We start from the raw sequence: 16,951 nt of genomic DNA, 5'->3' as shown, positions 1-16,951 counted from the left end.
GGGGGGGGGCACCACACCTGTCGCGGTCCTTGGGAGCCAAGCGCCGACCAGCTGCCGCGAGCCGCCGCGCGGCCGGCGTTACCGCGAGCCGAGGAGAGTCGGATCAGAGCCCCATCCTGCGCACGGGAAACATGTGGGCCATTTGCGCCACGATCGCAAAGCATACCGACCGAATAGATTTAATTTACAGATTTAGCCCGCATATGTGCACGTCGCGTTCGGCTTGAATTGGAACTCGTGTGGGAATAGGAGGAGCAGGAAGGGGCGGCAGAATGTGTCTAAGATGCCCTATCGGGCAGCGTGTCCGTGTCGACGGAAGGAAGTCGCCCCTCTTCCCCCACCTCTCTTCCGCGCCGCCTTGCCGCGCCCCTCTTGCTCGCGTCCACACGTCCGTGACGGGCCGCTTCCCTCACTCGCTAAGGAAACACGCGCCGGCCCCGGCTCCAGCAAGCAAGCAGTCCCCTGAGAACTGCTCCGTCCCGTACCGCCGCGCCGACGCTGCTCTGCGCGTCACTGTCATCGTGTCCATAGAATGAGCCGTTGCGCAGCCCCGCCCTTCAGGCCTCCTCGGTCGGCGGTACTTTAGGCCGCCGTTCATACTCCATGCCCGTCGCCAGGCCGCCAGTCGTCAGCTTTTTCGATTTCCCACGACTGTTGTTATTGTCGGGCATCGCGGCCGGGACGCTTGTTAGAGGGGGGGGGGAGGTGCCCCAGTAAGCTCATCATCACTCCAGGAAACGGAATGGGGCTCCTCCGCGTTCTTGTGATGCCGCTCTCCAGCAGCACGCCGTTTGATAAGAAACGGGACGCAAAAAGAAAGTATTTTTCTTTAAAAAAAAAAACCACAAAAAAACACGTGATAATGAAGGTACCGGGGAAATGATAAATGATCTTTCGGCCGTACGTTGGTGGCGGAGTGATTGAAAGAAGCGGGAGGCGTTGACGTCACCGCCTTTTAATATGCCGCCGGTCTCTCACCTCGCGGGGGCTGAAGGCATTCTGCTGGTTTCGACTGCTGCCTGGGCCTGGAGGCAACCACGGCGCCAAAACAAACGACTGTGTCGTCACCACGGGCCTTTAAAAAAACTGGACAGAAACGTGGTGGGGTTCTGGATTTTAAAAATAAGATATTCTGGGGCTGATGCGGTGAAACGATCTCACAGCCATCAACTGCTGTCCGCGAGCCTTCAATCAGCAGGTGTGGTGAGGAGAGGGGGGAAGGACACGCCCGTCAGACCACCGTGCATGAGAGCTCGCCAGGACCGACGCGTGCAGGTCCCGCGGAGTGACTCAGCCCGGCGACGTTAAAACGCTTCCCGGGAATTGTACAGTGCTGTCATGTTGTGTTTGCGGCGCTCTGCTCGCCTCCGCGGCCTGGCCAGGGCAGGGCCGGCCCGGGGGGCGGGCGTTGACGCAGCGATCTTAGGCATGGCGGAAACAATGTGAATGAACGGGAAGAGGAGGAGAGGGGTGTCCCACCCAGGTTCAAGTCGGTGACGGGGCTAGGAGCACTGCCTGCCGGCCTGTGTGCTGTCGCTGCCGGCTGGACACGTCATTGTACTTTACGCCGTTCTCGTTTGTTCCAGGAAATGTCGACATAGTCAACGGCAACCTCAAGTTAATCCTGGGCCTCATCTGGTCCCTCATCGTCCGCTACCAGATCGGACGATCGAAATTCCCGCCAAAGAAGCTCATGCTCGCGTGGCTCAGGGTGAGTACCGTAGCTAGCAACAGAGTCCTGGAGACAGAGAGACAGGGAATCGTACCCTCCCTAAGGCGTGGCGGGCAGGGCACGCGTTACACGGCTTGATTTGAATTTTCACCGCCGCCGCATCGAGTACGTGGCTGCGCATCTAAAAGCGGGCGGAGCGACTCCCCTCGCCCCATCCCCGCCCCCCTGCGGAGCTCGCGTGAGCTGGCCGCGTAGCCCGGTGGCGCGGCTGCGTGCGGGCGGGCACCCCTCCGAGCTCCGCCGCGAGCTCACCCGGAGCCCCGGCGCGGCGTCGCGGCGCTGACTCCGGACGCAGCGCCAGCGCTCTGCGCCGCGCCGTGGCGGGGCGTAGCGTGCCGGCGCGTAGCGTGCCCACGGCGTGCACGCCCGTCCCGGCCGCGGCGGGCCAGGACATTCCAGCCAGGTCAAGATCTGCGAGCGCCAAGTTCACGGCCAGGCCGCGCGGCCCTACCTCTACGCCCCCCTGCGTGAGCGTGCGCGTATGGTTCCGCTCCGACGCCATTCATTTGTTTGCAGTGGGCCGCTGGGAGGTTGGGGGCTGGGGGGGGGGCAAACAAGCGAGTCCAAAACCCATTCTGTTTGGTCACCATTTGTCCTGTCGAGACTGCACAGTAGAGTCTGACCGAGCACCCGCCAACAGTGGGTCTATAAGCGTCTTGTTATTGTGGTACCGTGACTAAGGTCCTGGTGCTCGTCAACCAGGGGGTGGCCGACACCCACCCCGTCCCCGGTGCACGGCGGCGCTGCTCCCGCGCGCCCGCCGGCCCGCGGCCTCCCCGCGCCCGCCGCCGCCGCCTGGTTCTCACGTGCATCGCGCCTAGAACACATCGGCCATCAAGGGGGCCGTAACCCGCCATTTTGCTTTTCAACTTTCTGCTGTCGGCACTAATGAGCGGGGCGTGGCGGGGAGCGGCGTCGCGGCGGAGAGGTGGCGCGCCATCCCGTGTGTGGGAGACAGGCACCTCTGCACCCGGCGGCGCTTGGCACCTCGGCACCCGGCTCCTAGCACCTCGGCACCCGGCGGCGCTTGGCACCTCAGCACCCTCCTCCTAGCACCTCGGCACCGGTACTTCGCGGCACCCAGCTCTTGGCACCTCGGCACCCGGCGGCGCTTGGCACCTCGGCACCTCGGGACCTCGACACCCGGCTCCTGGCACCTCGGCACCCGGCTGCCATCGCCACCCCTGCGGGGTCAGCAGGCGCCCATTGCAGGGGGAGGTGGACTGACGGGGAAGTGATTCGCCGCCGCCCCGCCCCGACATTACAATCGTAGCGAGTATGCTAAGCAGCCGCGCCGCACCGCCCCGGCCGCCGGCTCGGCCCGACATCAGTGGGTGTGGACCCCGTGGGCCGGGGGAGGGGCTAGGGACGAGGGGTGAGGGAGGGGGCCCTCGGACAAACAAATGTAGGAACACGCGCGCTGATGGGCGTTGTCGCAACAGTACAGAGAGGACGGTATGGGGGGGGGGCTAAGTGAGCCGCCAATTATGCAGGTTGCGGTTCCACAGACACACACACACACACACACACACACACACACACACACACACACACACACTCGTAATGACGACGTCCCGGGCGGAGGTCGCCGCTGTACGCAAAGCCCCAGTGGCACAAGCTGTGCATTCATCCGCGGGGGTCACTCCGTTTAGCGCGTTTCTACGCCGCTGTTTTCTGTGCTCATGTCAGCCCCGCACCCGGGAGCCGTGGCGGAGGGCTGTCCCGACTCCGGGCGCCGCGCGCGGGTCGCACGGACTGTCGCGGTTTGACGCAGATGAGCGGCGGCGCGACGGGGCGGCGGAGGTCGCTGTACGCGCTAGGGGCGTCCCTCTTCTTTGCAGTGATGAATGACGGGGATGACGACGTGGAAACGTACGGCCGGGGCGGGACGTGCTTCCGTGTAGCCAGGCCAGGGTCGGTGGGGCCGAGCGCGCCACGCAGCGTGCAGTGCAGCTGCAGCGAGTCCCTTGGCGCCATATGGCTGCGCGGCGCGGGCCGCCACGGCCGCACGTCGCCGATCATGGGTGGAGGGCGGCGCGCCGCGACAGATCGAGCCGTACTTATTAAATCGACAACGGGGCATAGCCACTCGGGGCGCAATCTGAATGGGTGGTGCGGGGGGCGGCGGCGTGCCAAGCGCGGGCCGCGAGTGCGTGCAATGCCAGGGCACGGCACGCGGCACGGCACAGCACGGTACGCACGCCGCGCCGCAAAATGTAGGCCGGCCGGCCGGCCGGCGGCTGGAGGAGGTGTGGGGCGGGGCGGAGCGGTGCGGAGAGGGGGCGGGGTGCACTCCGCCGAGAGGCGTGGGTGGGCGGCCGTTACAACTGTGCGTGGTGCGTCGAGGCTGAGATCCAGTTTGAGTGCCTTGCACTGCCCCTTTGGCCGCAGTGATAGCCTGCCGCGAGCACATGCTTTGTGAGAGTGGTGATAACGGTTCAGCAGAAGGGGTCTAGTAGAGAGGAAGACGTGAAACACATCCACGATCTTAATACACTGGTTTCGTCAACGAATTGATAAAGTTTTACACTTAGAGCCTAAATAAGAAAGGTTTATTTTGTCACGTTCGAGACAGTCTCGCGCGGATAATTATGATTTGTATCCCAAAAGAGGTGTATGGTTTCTTGAGAGAAAAGATTGAAGAGTGTTGAAGCTAAATAATCAAGAGTCTTTTATGTCGTTTGGTGATAGCGCCCGGTAGTTAGGCAAACAGGTCGCAGCCCCCTTGGGCGGGTGGCCTATCCTGAGGCCGGCAGGGGTCCAGCTGGTCTGGGGTGGAGGCGGGTGGAGACTACGTGGCGTGGGCCGCCCTGTAGCTCTTTCCTTTCTTTTCCTCATTTCAGAACAAATTGTTAAGAATGTCAACGCATTATTTATCAAGTGTGTTTCAAAATGTGTAATGCAATGTCTTCGTGGGTTTTGTCATGACTTTCCCGATAAAGGAGTACTCTTTTGAAAACGGTCAGGCAGCAGAGATCACGGGGCTCACTCAATCAAGTACATCCTTGTTGTGCTTGTTGATGATCTGGAGTACAAACCAAGGAGAGGGCTTGAGAGCTTGGTAGTCGTCTTCATCTTCACTTCCGTCCGCGTCTTCACGGTCTTCCCTCCTCTAAATCCCCCATACGATGCAGCCGCCGCCCCCTCCGGAAGGCCCCTCTCGCGGGGCGTCGCGGCGGGTGACGTCATCCCCGCGCCGGCGTCTCGGCCTGGCGCCCCGTTGTATGGTGATGAGGGGCGTCGGGCTTAACGGCCAGCGGCGGCGTGGGGCTGCGCCGTGTCTGTCACATCGGCGCCGCCGTCCCCGGCCGCGAGCGCGGGGGGCGTGGGGCGCGGCTGCTGGCCGAGCAGGGGGACGACGGGCAGCTGGGGCCGCCGCGTCCGTCCCGGCCGTCCCGAGCGGCGCGGACGAAGTGGCGCCGCCGCCGAGCAGCGTCGCGGCGCCAAGGCCACGGCTGGACCGGAAGAGGCGCGCCATTGGCGCCCTGCTGGCCGCCCTCCCCCGCCCCCCTTCAGCCCTGCCCCCTCCCCGCCGCCGCTGGCCGGCGCCGGCGCGACGTCGTTTAAATGAAGACGGTGCGGGCTGCGGGTGCGTTGACTCGCCGCAGCAGCCGGCCGGCCCGGGGAGCTGAACGCACGACCAGCCCCGGGCGCGCCCCCGCTCCCGCCCCGCCGCCCCGCCCGCAGCGGAGCCGGCTCATGACCCTAACTGCCTTTAAAAGGGCGTCTCACGGTCTTTTGCGGAACTGGAATTTAACAATGCGCTCTTGGCACTGCGCTGCCACTCGACAGTCGACCTTCTATGTCTCGGGGCGAAGGATGGAAAAACACAGTCTTCTTCAGCTCTTGCAAAAAACCCGCTCATGCTTAACTTCGTACAGCCCGTTCGAAATCCCAGTCGATCCCCGACAGTAATCATACTGAAACATTGAGATAGAAAGACGGCCGGGTAGACTGCACGCCGCTGTCCTGGACGAGCGTTTTGACGCCCGTACCCGCCCTGCCCCCCGCTGTCACTTGTGTTGATGCTGGGCCCTGGCGGCCGGAGCCGCGGCGCCTCGCGCTCCCATCTCCGAGTCGCGGCGGGCGCGGGCGGCGCGAAGCCTAACAAGATCGGGATCACACAATCTCATCTCCCTTTCAAATGGCCGGGCCGTGCCGGCTGCCTGGTCAAGGTCCTTCCCGCTGCCACTGCGAGCAGCGCTCTCCCGCTCTGCTCTGGTCTCCAATTACCTGTGCTCGGGCTCGGCCAAGGCTGGGGATGAGGATGAGATGAGATACGTCGTCCCGCTACTACAATTAATTCATTTGCCTTTTCGTGTTTTCCCCTTCTCACACTAAACCGGCGTGTGCGGCCGGAGCGTGGTGGCGCGGAGCGGCGGGCGGGAGGTGTCGATTGGAATGCCTACCTCCGGGGCGCAGGCCTGTCTCCGACCCGTCTCAGTGCTGTGTTGTTGTTGTTATCGCCGCTATAACGCCCCTTCCTCTCGCTTTGCAGGCCGCGCTGCCAGAATGCCGCGTCGACAACTTCACCTCCGACTGGAACTCGGGTCTGGCCCTCAGCGCCCTGCTGGACTACTGCAAGCCGGGTCTGTTCCCTCACTGGAAGGTCCTGGACCCCTCGGACAGGTGAGTGCTTCTTACTTTTAGCCTTCTTCCCTCACACACTCAACGAGTGCGTTGAGGTGTAGCAACAGTTTGTGTTCCTCCTGACGATCGCGAGATAAGGTTTTTATTATTTTAAAAAAAGTCCTTATCCGTGGGAACGTCTCCGGCCTGCGACCGCGCGTAGCGCGCCACGTTGCTCCGGCGTGCTTGAGTGGCGCCAGTCGAGACGTTTTATGACTCCTGGAAGAATAGGCGCGCGGACTTAAGCCGCTCACGCACGTCTGCGCGGAGCTGGACGTGGACGGGGCCTGCTGACCCGTCGCACAGCCCACAGCCCACCGCGCACGAGGGAGCCTGCCCAGGGCCTACCACTGCTCGCGTAGCACGGAGACTGATCCTTTGCTCTTTCCGTCTGTCACAGGGTGGAGAACTGCCGAACAGCCATGGAGATCGCCCGGCGCGAGTTCAGCATCCCCATGGTCTTGGAACCGGAGTACCTCGCCTCACCGTACCTGGACGAGCTCTCCGGCATGACCTACCTGTCGTACTTCATGAAGGAGAACTCGCCCGGCTTCCACGCCACCCTCCGCTGGGTCAACAACCAGATCCCGCAGGCCCCCGTCAGAAACTTCACCGTGAGTCGCCCCTCCGTTTGTCGCCGGCACCCTCGCCCCTTTGCCCCCCTTGTTTTCTCGACTGACCCTCGTCGCCCTGCCCGCAGAGAGACTGGAACGACGGCCGCGCGCTCTGCACGCTCGTCAAGTCCATGGGCGGCCCCGTGCCCGGCTTCAAAGACATGGCCTTCGACCCCGACAGCTGGGAGAGCAACCTGAATGCAGGTGAGGCGCGTAGGCGCTGCGGGCGCCCTGCTGGCCCTGGCGGGCCGGCGGCCCACGACGCAGGCCACGCACCGTTATCATGCGACTAACCCTCTCTCGTACCGCCCGTCCACGCAGGCATCCAGGGCGGCAAACGGCTGGGGGTGGAGCCCATCCTGCGCGCCAAGGACATGGCCAACAAGGAGGTGGAGCACCTGGGCGTCATGGCCTACGCCGCCAACTTTCAGTGGGTCCGGCCGCGGTCCAAGCCCGGCGACAGGATCGTCGCGTCGGCCGACTCGCACCACACCCGGGTGGACCAACAGGTGGGTCGCGTAGTCGGGTCGGACCGGTCGGGCCGCGCACGCCGCCTTGCACTTGATGACGTTCGTCGCGATCACCCGATTGCCCCGTTTGTTCCAGACACACTTCAAGATCGAGTTCCTGGAGGATGACATCGACCCGAGGGAGGTGTCCGTCGAGGTTGTAGGTCCCGGTGGCAGCAAAGTTGACTGCCGTCTGAACCTCGGTCCCCGGGGAGGCCCCGGAACTTTCATACCAGTCAGAGTCGGCATGCACAAGGTAGAGTCTCAGACACTTGGCTTGGTTCCTTTCCTCCCCGTACGTATCAGTAGTGCGTGATCAGCACTGTTCATGTTTCTCCCCTCCAGGTCATCATCAAACACGAGGGGGAGGCCGTCAAGGGGTCGCCCATCCACTACAGAGCCATGCCCGAGCTCACCAGCATCGAGCACACCGGCATGGAGCCCTGCGCCGTCGGCTCCATCGTCGAGGTGTTGGTGGGTACTCCTTCCTCGCTCAGAGACCCACCACGACTGGTTTGAGGACATGCCGTCTCAGTAATAGCGAGCGTCGCCTTCGCGTGTTTGCAGATCAATTCGAACGGAACGAATACGAACGAGATCAGCGTGGTGGCGCGCTCGCCCACTGGCCGCGAGCTGGACTGCCCGGTGCACGAGAACAGGGGCGTGCACAGCGCCACCTTCCAGCCCGACGAGGCCGGCGAGTGGACCATCGGGGTCATGCACGGCGGCCAGCACATACAGGGCGGGCCCTTCACGTGCTTCGTCTTCGACCCCAACGGCATCAAGGTTAGTCCCGTGTTACCCAACGTCGCCCTCCCCCCCCCTTTCCCTTTCGGCCCCAAAAGTTACACCCCCACCTTGCCTAGCTGGAGAACATGGACGGCGCCCAACCTCACGCGCCCTTCAGTTTCGTGCTGGACACCACGGCCACGGGCGGGCTCGGCGACGTGGAGCTGGACATTGTGCACGAGCGGCGCACCATCCCCCACCACGTGGAGCACCTGGGCGCCTCGCTGTACCGCGTCACGCTCAACACGGGCCGCGCGGGCAAGTACCGCGTCTACGTCTACTTCAACGGCCAGGACGTTCGCGGTGAGTCTCCATCGTAAAGCACACTTCTTGTCATTGTGGCCGCCGAGGAGCCACCACTGACGCTTGTGCCTTTGCAGGAAGCCCGTTCCCACTCCGGGTAGGGACACAGCGGTCACGAGAGAAGGAACGCATCAGAGCAAGTGAGACTATATTCTCAGTTTTCATGTTTAGTACTAGCTAAAGAACAATTGCGCATGATTTGACCTCCAATGCCCACTTCTTCCAGACTTAGAAGAACGGGAGCAGCTCAAGTCCCCTCAACTCGTGGAGTCTGCCACTTCGCCAACGTTCAAGCTCTCCTCACCTTCCCCGGACTTGGATCTTTACCAGTCCAGCAGTGCCTACAAGACAGACGCCTTCGAGTCCGACTACAAGTCGTCCAGCAATAAGTACGACTCCAAGTACAGGACGACAGACTACGTCGACTCGGGCCGGTACAAGTCAGACTATGACAGCAAGTACAATAGCAGCAGCAAATTCAAGTCAGACTACGTCACAGGTACGACAGCTGCCTTTTTAGGCAACTCCCCCCTTGAGGATTGCTTGTGTTTACCAGCGTCCATATGGTGTTACAGAGAGCAGACAAACGTCGTCTCTCGAGACGGGTCTGAGCCGGGCGCACATCACGGACAGCCTGCTCAACGGGCGGTCCTCTCCTTACCGCCACTCCCCCTCACCTGTGCCATCACCCTCCCCTTCGCCATCACCCTCCCCCGCCCTGTACCGAGCGTCCAGCCCGCTGAGGGCGAGTCCCGCCAGCCCCAGCCTGCTGTCTCCCTCCTACCACCTCAACGGCGTGTCCGAGAAGAGGACGGAGAACACACGAGGTACGTGACGTGCGAGCGCTGCGGAGGCGCGCCTGCTGCGGTGGGTGGGCGGCCGGGCGCGAAGCTTTGGTGTACGTTGGGTGGACTAACCCCCAGGGGCGGGGCCGGTATGGTTGTGGGATTGGCTTGACGCCGCCTGGTGGCGGAGCGCGCCAAATACGGCCGGGTCCGGTCCGGTCGGGGATCGAGCTTACGGCTTCATGGTTATGGGGTAACCGGTGACGCCTGTCCTGCTTCTGTCGCGGGTCTTTCTTATGGAGGGACCCCGCGCCCGCGGCCGCCTTGGTCTCCCCCGTGCCGCCCCGCACCCCGCCCCGTTACCCTGTTGTCTTTTGTTCGTAACTGACCTTGTCCTTCTGTGCACCGTGTGTGTTGCAGTGTCGTCGATCCTGAGCCAGCGGCGGGGCTCGTGGGACAACAGGGACGTGGCGTACAAGTCGCAGCAGCAGTCAAGCACGGGGATTCTCGAGGACAAGTACTCCTCCTGTACGTGCATGGCAAAGCCCGGCAAAGCCACCTTCTGTTATTATCCGGCTGTAATTCCGTTTAAGGTCTCGATTTCGTTGATACGCGCGCGTTTAGAATGCCGACCACTCTCTTTACCATCGTTTTTGTATTTCTTTATTATTGTCTCTCGAAACGGGTCCTCCATTCACGTCTGTTTTCTGGTGCTGAATTCCAGGTGTAGAATCCTCCTCCAGTCGCGAAATCTCGCACTAACTCGCGCTCGCCCCCCGCGGGCGAGCGTTCCCCCCGTTACCGACGTGCAAAAGCAGTGCAAAGCAAATAAGGGAGCGGAATTACAGCCTCAGTCATGCTAATGCCAGCTCGTCGGTAAGGCTTGCTAACTCACTCACTCACTCCCCCGCCTAACAGCTAACCTGATAACCCGGGAGCAGCAGCAGTCCTCGGGGCTGTCGAAGCGCGTCGTCACCCAGCACCAGGTCGACCACGTGAACGCCAAGCGCATGGCCTCGCCGCTGCCCTCGCCGCACCCCGACGACCTGGACGCGCCCGTGCACGGCGACGCCCTGCGCCTCGTCTCCGTGCACCGGACCGCGCACTTCACCGTGGACACGTCCTTCGACGGCCACCCCGCCGCAGACCCCAGCCAGGTCGTCGTCGAGATTCTGTGTGAGTATGGGTGGTTGGGGCAGCAGAGGGCCTCCTGCAGCTCCTCAGCTCTTCCAGATCGTCATCGCCGCTCTCACTGTGCCCCCAGCGCCCTCCCGCCGCTCCGTGCCCGTACGCCTCTCTCGGGGCGCTCGCCGCGAGCTGTTGGAGGCCACATTCACCGCCAACGAGGTGGGCGAGCACGTCGTGGACGTGCACGTCCGGGGTGAGCAGGTCCGCGGCGCCCCATTCCGCACGCACGCCTACAACGCTCGCGCCATTCAGGTGGGGCGTATCCCCAACGGTGTCCTGGGCCAACCAGTTGAGTTTGAGAGTGAGTATCAGAAAAGTGAATCGACGGCTATCCCGAAACGAAACCGCATCGAGCCCCCAACGTTCGTTTTCTCTTCAAGTCGATGGTTCGGGCGCTGGCTCCGGCAACCTGGAGATCCTGGTGAACGGCGGCCACGTGACGAGCTCGGTGCGCACCCTGGGCAACCAGAGGTTCCGCGCCTCCTTCGTGCCACACGAGCTGCTGACGCACGTCGTAGAGATGAAGTTCAACGGCGAAACTGTGCCAGGTAAGTGGATGGATCGAAATCCGACCTAGCGAGGTCGAAACTCGTAATCTACGCGAAACAGCAGCTTCGCTCTACAACTGAGCAGCGAGATGCGCCTGAGCGATAGGCAACCCATTCGACTCTTCCGACCGACCGCCGCCCGCTCCAGGAGGCTAGGCAACTTATTCAACGCGCTCGCGAGGGCCGACCGGAACTCGCTCGTTACCCGCACGGTGGGGTGGGGCCGAGGGCCGAGCCGAGCCGCGTGCACATGTACGGCCGCGCGGCCGCCTTGTCTTCTTCCTTTTCTGCGGAATCACCGACTCTACCGCTGACGACGCCGACGCCCAGTCCTTGGACTCGCTGCCGCTCATCGCAGCAGGGCCAGCAAGCCCCGTGCGCGCGTCACGCGTGCCGGTCCCTTTCCCTTCTTCCTTCCGCCTGCCGTGCCGGTGCCGGACCGCGCGCCCAACCGGCGGCGCCGCCTCGAGGAAGCACAAGAGCACCGCCGAGCCTCGAGCGCCGTGCCGCCGCGTCGGTCTCGTAGCCTCCTGGTCCCGGGGGGTAATTATCGTAACCAACCACGTCCCGCAATCTCACGAAAACTGTCACGGTGCGGCGCCGTGCGGGGCGTGCGGGGCGTGCGGGGCGTGCGGGGCGTGCGGGGCGTGCGGCAGGATGATGAACTGAGCCGAGCCTCCGGAAGGCGCCGTGAAGGAGCTCTGTGCGCCGTGCAGCACCGGGCGTGGGTGCACGGCCGATGCACCGCCCCTCTCTTACTCTGTACCCTGCACTGTTTCGGTACTACCGACGTTTCCACCAACACGGTCGAGAGTCCTGCAGCCAGAGTACTTTTTCCTACTCCTTCAAGCTGGATTCCCGCGATGCCCAGTATGAACGGAAGAGATCTCTCCATAGAAAGTACCATCCGACTGCAGCCGGGGAGTATACGTCATGTGCGGCTGCGGCCCGAGTCCTCATGCCAGCCGGGACGAGCCACGAACCCCGAGCAGGCATGACGACGGCTTGCTTCGGACGACGACGTCGGGCTTGACTGAGTGCGGCGCGGCGTGGCGTGGAGGCCACGCTCCACTGGAAGGCCCCGCTGCGCCCCACCACGCCCCGCGCTGCTCTAGAATCCACTCACCTCAAGTCTACCCAGCTCGCGGCTCGCGGCGCGCTCGCTGGCCGCCGTCGTCATTTTCTTCCCCTCTGTCGATCGGAAATGGATCGAAGAGCCGCGATGTTCTTTGGACAGGAAAAAGCAGCGGCAAGAAGAAGAGGTAGAAGTGGTGCCGCGCCGAGGGCGAGGGGGGGGGGGACTAACTGGAATGAACTCGGTCGCTCTCGGTCGCTCCATGGGTTGACAGGGCAGGACGAGGACGCTGCGCCTCTCCGACGGTTCAACCTCCAGTCGCTCAACAACTCGCGGCTCGGTAGAAAGCAAACACATAAATAAATTCAATAATCCTGGTTTCTTGGCACAGACAAGCGGCGGCGTCAGTTCACTTCGATGGGCTTGTCGCCGTAGAGAGGTATTGCGACAAGCTGACTGGAAATGTGCTTCAGCGGAACAGATCAGACGCGCGTGTGTGTATGTGAGAAAGGAGTGGGGCATATGTGTTTGTGTGCCTGTGTACTGCATTTCGAACAAGACGTTGGAGTGTACAGTACTCGGCATCGTGCAGGGTTTGGCCTCGGGCCCCGGGGCTGGTGGAGGGAGTGGAGGGGATTGTCAACGAGCCCCACCGGTTTGTCGCGCGAGCGCCCCGGCCAGGGCTGCCCTCTCCGCTGGGGTCGCGGGGTCGGGCCCCATCATTGGACCGGTGGCGGGGCCGGCCGCCGCGATTAGAAGCACCTTGGAGTGCCCTGTCCTGTGTGTGGCGGGGGCCCGGCAGGTCCGCGCAGGACCCGCTGATAGGCGCGAGCCTGGGAGAGGGGCCGCCGCCGACCCCCACGCGGAGCCCAGGCTGGGCTCGACGGCGCCTTCCTATCTGTGCCCTGGCGCCCCACAGGGAGAAAATATTCTCCATCGCGCACCAAAACTGTTGTTTGACGGACACCGAAAAGTCTGTTGTCGTGCACCCTCCTAAACATTCGGTCCCGTACCTAGTCAAGTACTGTACTTGTACGCTACCGGGCGCCACGCATACGAAACGATAAACTTCTGAGACCTGATGGTTGTTGCGGGCCGCTCCAGACGTGGCGGCCCTCGCGGCCGGTGAACGGGAGGGCGAGTCAAAGCGCGAGCACTGCAATGCAAGGCCGGGGCGGGGCGTGGGCCGACCGCGGGCCTCTCCCTCCCTGTATGGAGGCCCAGTGGGTGGCGGCCGGGGCCCAGCTTGGGGCCCACTCGCGACCTCTTCTTGGCTCGCGCGCGGCGGGGAGCAGGCGGGATAGACCTCACCGGACCGGCAGACTCCTGCACGGCCACCTCCGTGGAACCGGCCGAGGCCTATGTACTTGCCTTCCTCCCCTCTCTTGTGCACTGCGTACACCGGCTGCTGCGAGGACGAGGACCCCCTCCCCTCCTGCCCTCCCCGCGAGCCAGCAAGAGCGGGGCGAGTCATGCCGATTCATGTCAGTAGGCCACATAGCACGCCTTGGAGTTCACCGCGGCGGCCCCCCTGGGGCCACCAGGGCCAGCGGCGCAGCTGCGCGGCGGGTCGCGGCGGGTAGGTCAGGGGAGGGGGCCGCGGGGGGATCTCAGGCGGGGCGCCGCTGACGGAGGATTCGGCCGCGCGAGCTAGCGGAGACGAGCGTGAGCGTGGGCGATCCGATCCCCTCCGGAGCGACCCCGGACCAGCCGGCCGAGCGTGGCGCGCGGCTGCGGAATGCGAGGCGCGTAAGAAAACAACGGCGTTGTCGTCGCTGTCGTTCCGGAGTCTTGCGACTGGCGCCGCCGCCCGGAGCGCCCCGGGGCCAGTAACGGGAACCTCTGTGAGGGGGACAGTATTTACGCGCGAGGGCCGAACAACGGGCCGCACGCGCCCGCCGAAGTGCCGAGGGGTAGTGTGGTGGTGTGGTGTGTGCAGTGCGCTGCGCCCGGGGGCGGCGGGGAGGCCAGGACGCACGCCGGTTGACGCCGCGGCGGCCGATGACTTTCTCCTCCGAGGCCCGCGTGCAATCAGGTCAGGCTGGCTGGCCGTCTTTGCATGGCTTGGTCGGCCTGCCCCGCGCTCCTCCCCGCCGCGCCGCGCGCCCCGCCGTTCGGGTGGTGCGCCGTTCCGTTCGATCCGTTCGTCTCCGGCGGACCGGCGCGCGAGCGGGACCTTCCTGACCCGGCTCTTCATCACAATCAGAGCGGTGGCGGAGGCGGCCTGAACCAGGGGAGTACCCCTGTGAGCCCCGAGCGCGCGGCCCGCGCCCGCGCCCGCACCCGCGTGACTGGCAGGCGGAGGTGATGGCCCGGGCTGCCCCCGTGATAGCCCTGCTGACGGCTCCGGCGCGACCATAGGCGGTTATTTTCGGGAGTGGAATCGTTAATGTGAGAGAATAGCCCCCTTCCACTTTCGCCGCCGCGCGCAGTTCCGGTAGCAGAATTAGAAGCACATCTCCCACGCTTTACCGCCCGGGCCCACCCCACGGGCCCGCGGCTGGGGAGACAATGCGTCCGCGAGACGTCCAGAGGCGGCAGTGGGCGCGCCGCAATGAGCTGCTCACGGCGAGGCGGGCGGGGGAGGAGGAGGGGGGAAAGGAGTCCAATTACAAGAAGAGGGAAGTACGAAACGGGCAGAGCCCCCCACAGCCGCAGCCCCACTTGCCTGCAGTGCCACGCCCTGCAGTGCCACTCACTTTCCGATTTAATTGTCTTGTTTTCACCGCGTGCCGTGCGTCGTGCAACTCCCGGCGAGTCTGAGAACTCCGCTTCGCGCGAACCTGCGAATAAGCCTCCGGCATGAGAGGGGACGAAGGCTTGTCAATGACCGAGCTCATCTCCGTGTAAACGGCTGAACAGAGAAACGCGGAGAAACCTGAACGAACCACGGCGACGGTGACTTTTGTCAGCGCCGTCCCTAAACAACTTTCCTTGTCAAATAATTGTTTTGGGCAGCTTTGTCAGGGCAACTTTGCTGAGTGAGTTGTGACTTCTCCGGGCAATTTCTCTGGGCAACTTTTCTGAGCTACTTTTCTAAACATCTTTATTCGTTTAGAAATTCATGAAAATTCAGAGAAATTTACGGGCTATGACAGAAGTTCACAGACAGAAACGTCGAAAGGTCATCGAAATTATTTTATCGCGGTTCAAAATAAATAAACCGGAGGTCAGGCCTATTTTCCTTTGTAGGCCGGTAGGGAAGTGGCAGAGCGAGGCGGGCAGACCTCGTTCTCCCACGGTAATGGTGTGTGTGAGTGTGTGTGTCGGCCGGGGGAGCCCGTGTACGGCCCTCACATCCCTCTGCTGTGGCCGCGAGCACGGCCCTTTGGCTGGGCCGGACACGAGTCCACGTTGTTCGCAAGACCAGAACGACGCAACAGACGGCCGTGGCTGGTGCGCCGTGTGAGGTGAGGTCGGAAGTAAGCGGCTATGGGCGGGGCGGCGGCGCTTCCTCCGGCGGGCGCGAGGGGAAGGCCACCCGCCGACAGCGCCGGGCAATCTTATCAGCTCTCCGGCCGAGCACCCTTCACCGGCGCCACGCCCCCGAGGCCCTGCTGAGCCTGGTGGGACGGGTGGGGCTGGGCTGGCATAAGCGACGCGGGTGCGAAGCTGACTGGAGCCGCCCGCGGGCCCGCGGGGTCGACCTCCGCTGCCTGCAGCTTGGGCTGCCGCTGGTGTGACTCCAGCCAGACACACGACATTTAGTCTAGATCCAGAGCGTGGTTCGTTGTCGGTGCTGATGAGGCGCCCTGCGGCTAGAATGTCAGCAGGAGCGGCCACCGATTGCGACGTTCGATCGCCGGTCGAACATGGGCACGGCGGTAACACCGCGTCCCCGCGAGCGAAAGCCGCGCGCGCCCCACGCCGCTCACGGGCTCACGGGCTCACCGCGGCGCCCGCCGCTTTCATTCTCCGTTGCGGAATGCACGTCTGCACGTCCCCGCGAGAGGGACGCGCTGCACGTGCGGGCGGGAGCCCCTCTCGGAGGCTCACGTCCCCGATGTGCGCGCGTCCTGCAGCAGGACAGGACAGGACGTCCGCCTTCTGCGCTGAATAACAATCACCCTCGTCGCCATTTCCATCTCACAAGTCGGGCTGTTTCCTCACCCGCGACGTTCGCGTCTAGTTCGGACGCGGAGCCCGACTGGAGCAGCTCCAGGTCGCTTGGGCCAGGGTGGGTGACGCCGACGGATGACACTTCTCTGTCTGTCTCCTGCGCGCGTCCTTGCCGCCCCGTAGCCCGGCTGCAACAGCAGGATTAATAACGCTGGTAATGGATATTGCGCAATTCTGCGGGAAATCGTCCCAAATCGTGACGGTCTTGGCGGAGGAGGCGGACGGCGAGGAGGGCCGCGGTGACTGGGCCAGAGGCAAGCGTCCGCGCGACCCGCCGCGCGGCCTCGTCCGCGGCGCAGCGGGTGCAGTTGACCCCCCGGCGGGAGGGGAGGAGAGGGGAGGCCAGCTGAGAAGCTGCTAAACGCTTCCTGGAGGCGGATGATGCCACCAGCGGCTCGGCGTGCCCAACGAAGGACGGAATGAAATATTTCATGTTTGACGTTTTCAGAGTGTTTGTATTGTACGTTGTAGACTGTGCGAAACACTTGGCGATTCAATTAGTGTTCCTATTTTAGTTAAGATCTTAATAATGCTTGTCAGCGGCTACGCAAAGTGAGCGCGTTTCGGTTTTTAGGTTTGGTACGCTCTGCAGCACGCAACTGGATCCGCCCCATAAATGTAGTGGACGCGGTGCACCGAGCTTGACCTGCCCTGGCGCGG

General features: G+C 63.5%; 1 protein-coding gene across 1 annotated transcript in view; it reads left to right on the top strand.

Moving 5' to 3' along the window:
* Nucleotides 1-16,951, top strand: part of LOC113205442 (filamin-A) — a 40,030-nt gene that overhangs the window by 9,602 nt on the left and 13,477 nt on the right. Inside the window, exons 3-18 of the mRNA XM_026421075.2 lie at nucleotides 1,587-1,711; nucleotides 6,231-6,361; nucleotides 6,762-6,975; nucleotides 7,062-7,179; nucleotides 7,297-7,484; nucleotides 7,582-7,740; nucleotides 7,830-7,958; nucleotides 8,052-8,270; nucleotides 8,351-8,576; nucleotides 8,654-8,716; nucleotides 8,803-9,075; nucleotides 9,152-9,403; nucleotides 9,782-9,889; nucleotides 10,280-10,537; nucleotides 10,626-10,850; nucleotides 10,930-11,097. Of these exons, the coding sequence (XP_026276860.2) occupies nucleotides 1,587-1,711; nucleotides 6,231-6,361; nucleotides 6,762-6,975; nucleotides 7,062-7,179; nucleotides 7,297-7,484; nucleotides 7,582-7,740; nucleotides 7,830-7,958; nucleotides 8,052-8,270; nucleotides 8,351-8,576; nucleotides 8,654-8,716; nucleotides 8,803-9,075; nucleotides 9,152-9,403; nucleotides 9,782-9,889; nucleotides 10,280-10,537; nucleotides 10,626-10,850; nucleotides 10,930-11,097 (2,856 nt within the window). The remainder of the gene's footprint in view (nucleotides 1-1,586; nucleotides 1,712-6,230; nucleotides 6,362-6,761; nucleotides 6,976-7,061; nucleotides 7,180-7,296; nucleotides 7,485-7,581; nucleotides 7,741-7,829; nucleotides 7,959-8,051; nucleotides 8,271-8,350; nucleotides 8,577-8,653; nucleotides 8,717-8,802; nucleotides 9,076-9,151; nucleotides 9,404-9,781; nucleotides 9,890-10,279; nucleotides 10,538-10,625; nucleotides 10,851-10,929; nucleotides 11,098-16,951) is intronic.

This window comes from Frankliniella occidentalis, unplaced genomic scaffold (genome assembly GCF_000697945.3).
Source record: "Frankliniella occidentalis isolate FOCC.00 unplaced genomic scaffold, Focc_3.1 Scaffold47, whole genome shotgun sequence".
NCBI lineage: Eukaryota > Metazoa > Arthropoda > Insecta > Thysanoptera > Thripidae > Frankliniella > Frankliniella occidentalis.
This window is presented reverse-complemented; position numbering and strand designations above follow the sequence as displayed.